The following is a 7,184-nucleotide window of genomic DNA, read 5'->3' as shown; positions in this document are numbered from 1 at the left end:
TAATCTCATACTTTGCTTCCACAAAAGTTAATCATGGCTCATAAACTTTTACATTAGAGAGTAATACCATTAATAATTGGTGAAGACTTCTCTTTACATTGTTGTGATGTACAGAAGTTAAGTCTCAGTGCAAATGTCAAATTCTCCAAGCTATTTTGTCTTCCATGTCCCTCTGACCATCTTTCTTTTTCTGCAGTTTGTTCCTGAGGACAAAAATGTATGGAGAAAATCAGTCAGTGAATTCAGAATTTGTGCTTTTGGGACTTTCCCATTCACAGAATCTTCAAGTCTTGCTCTTTGTGATATTTGTGATACTTTATCTGCTCATTGTGTTGGGAAATACCCTCATTATGATATTAATAACCATTGACCACCATCTCCACTCACCCATGTACTTCTTATTGGCCAACCTGTCCTTTGTGGATATATGGCTTTCCTCAGTCACCACTCCAAAAATGATCACAAACTTTCTCAGGGACCATAAAACCATTTCCTTTGCAGGCTGCATGTCCCAGGTCTTCTTTGCCCATTGCATCGCTGCAGGAGAGATGGTGCTGTTGCTGGTCATGGCTTATGACCGCTATGTGGCCATCTGCAAGCCACTCCACTACTTCACCATCATGAACCTGAAAAAATGCACTGGGTTGGTGTTGACTTCCTGGACCATTGGTTTTGTTCATGCCTTGAGTCAGCTTGTGGCCGTTCTGCAGCTACCTCTCTGCGGCCAATTAGAAATAGACAGTTTCTTCTGTGACCTGCCTCTGGTAATTAAGCTAGCCTGCAAGGATTCACATTACCTAGATACATTAATGAATGCTGACTGTGGGGTTGTGGTTGTAACCTGCTTTATTCTGTTGCTCATGTCCTATACATATATCATAATCACTGTTCGTCGGAGTGCTAAGGCTGGTGCCTCTAAGGCCCTGTCCACGTGCACTGCCCATATTACAGTGGTGATGCTCCTTTTCTTGCCCTGCATCTTTATCTATGTGTGGCCCCTCAATATCACCTGGTTTGACAAATTCCTTGCTGTGTTTTATTCTGTTGTTACACCTCTCCTAAATCCAGCAATTTATACACTGAGAAATAAAGAAATAAAAAATGCTCTAAAGAGATTAAAAAGCTATTTTATGAATCAAAAGGTCAGTACTTAGTACCCAGAAAATCTACTATAAATATTTAAATTGATATTTTAATGAAATAAAGAGAGATTAAATATTTGTGTATTTAATTTATATGTACAATTAGTTACAGTATTTTTATATGGCTTAATATAATTCTAGAGCTTGACCATTTTAATATTATAGAACACTAAATTATTTCTGAAATTTTCAAAAGTTCCTTATGAGAAAATGATTAAATTGACTCTCAAATATCTTCTGTAATATGGCAAAGAACCTAAATGTATTTGTCAAGCTCCTACCCGTTTTTTTTTGGAAAATTCACTTTGATATTGCTCTAACAACATGAAATTTTTATTCTCTGCATTACAACATTCCACAAACGTTTTACTCACCCTCTGTAGAAAGGCAACATTATTATCTTTACTTTAATTCAGCTGTCTCTAAAAACACTAAGGAGAGAATAAGAAAACTGTAGAAGAACAAAACAAAAGTTATGTATTACACAAGAAATAGTAGTGGACATTATTTGGTATTGATTTTGTTACCTTAATAAAAAATGAAATGGTTGTGTAAACAAACGTAATGTTTTTCTCAATGATATGAATTTCAGTAACTAAAATTGTCCTTTAAATTATTGTTTATTATTTCAATAAATTTGTGTACTATAGTTTCTCCATAAGTGCATTACTTCTATAGTGTTCATAAGGCCTTATTTACTTGGAGTCTTCTATCTTCACTGCCTCTTATAATCTTTATACCTCCTTTTCTACAGAGTTCCCTGAGCCATGAGGGGAGAGAGTAGATAAAAACATCCCAGTTAGGGATGAGTATTATAAGGTCTCTAACTCTATGCACTGTCCAGTCGTGGATCTCGGTTTTGTCCCCATCTGGTGCAGAAAGAAACTTCTCTGATGATGGCTGAGTAAGACAGTGATTTATGAGAAAACATGCCACTAGGGGCATTTTTTAGCTATACTCTCTTAGTAGAACAATAGTATTTAGTTTCCCCTATATTCTTAATCTCTCTAGTCTTAGGTTCTGGGCTACATGAGCAATGTTCAGCACAGGTTTCACTCAATTTAAAAAAAAATGAGATATGAATGTGATAGTGACATACACCAAGAGAAACTGCAGCAGCTATTTTAATATTAGGCAAAATATATTTCAGATAAAAAATACTGCTAAAGAGAAAAAAAGACCATTTCACATAGACAAACTAAGTTAATTAGCTATAATAACACATCAATTTTAATCAGCATGTTCTAAGCTATAAAGTTTTAAATGTGTGAATATTCTGATATAATTCCAAGAATAAGAAAGCACATACAGGAAAAAGTATAATGAGACAGTCAAATCCCTATATAAATAGTTAAAATAATTAGATACAATTTAACAAAGATGAACTGATTTTATAAATATATAGTTACATAAAACTTACACCAAAAATCACACACCTGTTCCCTACAATAAATATAATGTTACATAATGAACTGGGCTAAGAAACAAGCATTATTTTTCTTGAATTTTATTTTTGAAAGGTTCATATATATGTACAATGTATCTTAATTGTATTTATCCATAATACTTCCTCCCACTCCGCTAGGATTTCCTCCAATAGGTGGCCCTTCAAGAGTCAAGATCTCTTTGTAATAACCAGTGAGTTCAATTAGTTCTGCCCATGTGCACATTAGCGTTGTGTTATCTACTGTAGCATGGGAAAGCTGCAAGTTGCCCCCCCTCAAATAGAAAATCTCCCCTCTTCCAATAGCTATCTATTTTAAATGACTGCTCAATTTGAGATGAGGAAATTAGGAGATTCTCTTCTCTTCATGATGGAATTTTTTTAACTTTCATTAATTACACTTTATTCACTTTGTATCTGCCCATAAACTCCTCTCTCCTCCCTCCTAATCCCACCTTCCCTCCCCCTTCTTCACACATGCCCCTCCCCAAGTCCACTGATAGGGGAGGTCCCCATCTCCTTCCTTTTGAACTTAGTCTATCAGATCTCATCAGAAGTGGCTGCATTGTCTTTTTCTGCGGCTTGGTAAGGCTGCTCCCTCCTCCAGGGGAGGTGATCAAAGAGCAGGCCAATCAGTTTATATTAGAGGCAGTCCATCTTCCCATTACTATGGAACCCACTTGGACACTGAACTGTCATGGACTACATCCGTGCAGGGGTTCTAGGTTATCTCCATGCATGGTACTTGGATGGAGTATGAGTTGTCTCTGGAAAGACCCCTGTGTTCAAATTTTCTGTCAGCAAGAGTAGGCTAGAAACTCATAACAGATACAAAACCAACACATTAAGTCCACAAGCTCATATTAAATCAAGAGAGCACAAACATTATGAAAGGCCAAAAGAAAGTGGCAATCTACTTCCTCAGCTAATAGTCCCTTAGAACTCATCTTGAATAAATATTACTTATAAAAATCTCAGGTCACAACTGTGCATGGGTTCTAAGTTATCTCCATGCATGGTACTTGGTTGGAGTATCAGTCTCTGGGAAGTTCCCTGTGTTCAAATTGACTGTTTATGTTGCTCTCCTTGTGGATTTCCTGTCTTCTCCAGATCTTACTATTTCCCACTTCTTACAGTTTTGTGTCCAAGTGGCTTACATAGTATTGGGAAGAGGGACTGCCTCTGACATAATCTGATTGGCCTGCTCTTTGATCACCTCCCCCTAAGGGGGCAGCAGCCTTACCAGACCACAAAAGATGACAATGCAGCCACTCCTGATGAGATCTGATATACTAAGTTCAGAAGGAAGGAGAGGAGGACCTCCCCTATCAGTGGACTTGGGGAGGGGCATTCATGAAGAAGGTTGAGAGAGGGTGGGATCAGGAGGGGAAGAGGGAGGGGCTTATGGGCGGATACAAAGTGAATAAAGTGTAATTAATTTAAAAAAAAAAAGAAAAAAAAGAATCTCAGGCCATGGAATTTAAAAGAACAATTACAAATACATTCAAATGAATCCAATGAGTTTATAGAGAATAAAAATGCACACATGAAAGAACTTGAAAAAAAAAGAATAAGTTACTGAATAAAGTGCAAACAAACAAACATATGGCAAAGTGGAATGATAATGACAATTTAGAATTTGAAAAACAAATTTAGCATATCAGGTCTCATCAGGACTGGCTGCATTTTCTTCCTCTGTGGCCTGGTAAGGATGCTTTCCCCTGGGCAGGGGGAATGATCAAAGAGCCAGCCACTGAATTCATGTCAGAAACAGTCCCTGTTTCACTTACTAGGAAACCCACTTGGAGAATGAGCTGCCTTGAGCTACATCTGTGCAGTGGTTCTAGGTTATCGCCATGTATGGTCCTTGGTTCGAGTATCAGTCATAGAAAAGACCCCTGGGCACAGATTATTTGGGTTCTGTTTCTCTCCTTGTGGATCTCTTATCTCCTCCAGGTCTTTCTATCTCCCTCTTCTCGGCTAGGGTCAGATGGAAGGGGAGGAGGACCTCCCCTATCAGGGGCATGGGAGGAGAAGAGGAAGGGATGGTGGGATTGGGAGGGTCTGAGGGAGGGAGCTATAGCTGGGAAACAAAGTGAATAAATTGTAATAAATAAAAAATAAACAAATAAAAAGGAAAAAATAGCAAAGAGAAATATTGAAAACAACTCAACTTGAAATTAAGATGGAATTGAAAAATTCAACATCCCAATTAGAAAACTCAGAAGAAAAACTCTACAAGTAGAATGGATTGAATAAAAGACAGAATATCAAAACTGATGATAAAGTAGATAAGTTTGACCACTCAACACATATAAAAATAAATACCCTCATATCCAAACACAAGAAAAATGCAGGAGCATTAGGATTTCATGAACAGCTCAAATGTGCAAAAACAGTCATACAGAAAGAATTCCTCTTCAATGACATGGAATAATCTTTCATGGATAACAGAAAAAAAATCCCCATATTAAAGAAAGGTACATCCATACAGATACAAGAAGTACATAGACCACAAAGTAAGAACAGGAAGTCTCCATGCCATTTAGTAGTTAAAATATATTAAAAAGCTACAAGAGAAAATGCACAGTTCACAAATAAGGACAGACCCATGCGAATAATATGTCTTCTCAATAGAAAATTTAAAATCTGGAAGGGAATGAAACAATGTACTTCAAACTCTAAAAGACACAGATGCTAACCTCGAATTCTTGGTCTACCAAAACTATCTATCATAAACGAAGGAACAGAGAACACTGTCATATAGAAAAGCTGAAAGAATTTATATTTGCCAAACCAGTCTGACAGATAATATAAGAAGAAATACTTTAGACTGAAGTGAGGAATGAACATGTCCACAAAGCTACAAAAAGAAAACAAATGAAGATATATAACTACTGAAGTACAAAATAGGACTAATAGCACAAACAGAAAAAAATGTTAATAATCCACTTCGATATTTCAATAAAACCTTTAAATAGTAACGCCCTTAACTCAAAATTAAAAGACATGGGTTAATAGATTTAAGAAGGAGATGGGAGGGGGGGAACCTTCGTTTTGTTGTTTACAGGAAACTCATCTTACCTTCAAGGACAGGCATTAATTTAGAGGGAAAGAAGGAGAAGAACATTTTTTAAATAGGACCTATAAGCAGGCAAGTGTCCCAATACTATCTGACAAAATAAGCCCCAGCCCAAAATTAATCAGAAAGAATAAAGAAGAAAATTTCACTCTGATTAAGGAAACAATTAACCAAGGAAACATTACAATAATAAGTATTTATACACCAAACTTTCATGTACCCAACTTTATAAACAATAAAACTTTATCTTCTAGAAATGTCATAAGCTAAAGCCATAAATTCTCACCAACCAACCTGAATTCTTAAACATGAACTAAACAAGGATGACACAAATAGAGATATCAAAGTGGAAAAAACATCCCCAAGGGCCTCAACCCTCTAAAAAGAAAATAGGCAACTAAGAAATGCTGAGAGTAGGAAAAATAGTATTTTGTAACAGAGAGCACACCATTACATTATCTAATACCAAATGGTCAGCCCTGAAAACACACATATATATATGTATATATATATGTTACATATATATATATATATGTTACATACATATATATATGTAACACACACATATATATATATGTAACACACATATATATATGTATATATATGTTACATATATATATGTAACATTACTCAGACTTAGCTGGTTATACTTAGCTGGTTATACTGAATATATATATATATATATATATATATATTCAATGACAATTAGTGAAAAAAAAGAGTCCTTGAATTGGAAATGGAGTGATAGGGGATAGATGAGAGATTTTGGAGGAAGGAAAGAAAAGAGAGAAAAGATGAAAGTACATTATAATATCAAAAAATTAAGTAGCACATATAAAACAGGACCCCATCTAACCCTAACATATAGTAATTTCAACATCCCTTTTTTCTTAATATATATCATAAGACAAAAATAAACTGAGAAATAACAGAATTAAATGGCATAATACATGAAATGAACCTAACATATCTACAGAATATTCCACCCATGTGCTGAAGAATGTATACTCTATTTAGAGTCTTGTGGAAGCATCTCTAAAATGTACCACATATTAGGACTCAAAACAAATATGGACAAGTAGAGAAAAACTGTAATAGCTCTATGTAACCTATTTGATAAAAATGTAGTAAAAATTGAAATTAATAGAATTTCATAAAAGTAATAGAAAAGCATCTTTACAAAAATTGCATTAAGTCATAGAGTATAAAGACTAAAAAGAAATCAATATGAAAATTTAAATATTTCCAGAAACTAAACAAAAATAAAAGCAAAATATACTAAATTCTCTTGAACACATTTTAAGATTAATTCTAAGAGACAAAATAAGTCAGTAAGAAGCAAAGAAACTGCCCCATGCCTTCTCTACTCTTGGGCATTAAACAGGAAACTCCAGTTGCTGATGAGCAAAACATGAAAGTTAAAATAGCATTGCCTTGGAGCTCTCTGTAATGATAATCAACATCAGGATGAAAACAAAGGTCCCTTATCAAGGACAGAACTTGTACATGGAGCTTC

General features: G+C 35.3%; 1 protein-coding gene across 1 annotated transcript; it reads left to right on the top strand.

Moving 5' to 3' along the window:
• The first annotated feature begins 215 nt into the window (after positions 1 to 215).
• LOC129674132 (olfactory receptor 4K13-like) lies at positions 216 to 1,154 on the top strand. Its single transcript, XM_055604034.1, has one exon. The coding sequence runs from the start codon at positions 216 to 218 to the stop codon at positions 1,152 to 1,154; it is 939 nt and encodes a 312-aa protein (XP_055460009.1).
• The last annotated feature ends 6,030 nt before the right edge of the window (positions 1,155 to 7,184 follow it).

The sequence above is a fragment of the Psammomys obesus genome, unplaced genomic scaffold (genome assembly GCF_907164565.1).
Source record: "Psammomys obesus unplaced genomic scaffold, mPsaObe1.curated_primary_1811, whole genome shotgun sequence".
Lineage (NCBI taxonomy): Eukaryota > Metazoa > Chordata > Mammalia > Rodentia > Muridae > Psammomys > Psammomys obesus.
The sequence above is the reverse complement of the archived record's forward strand: the minus strand, read 5'-3'. Positions and strand labels throughout refer to the sequence as shown.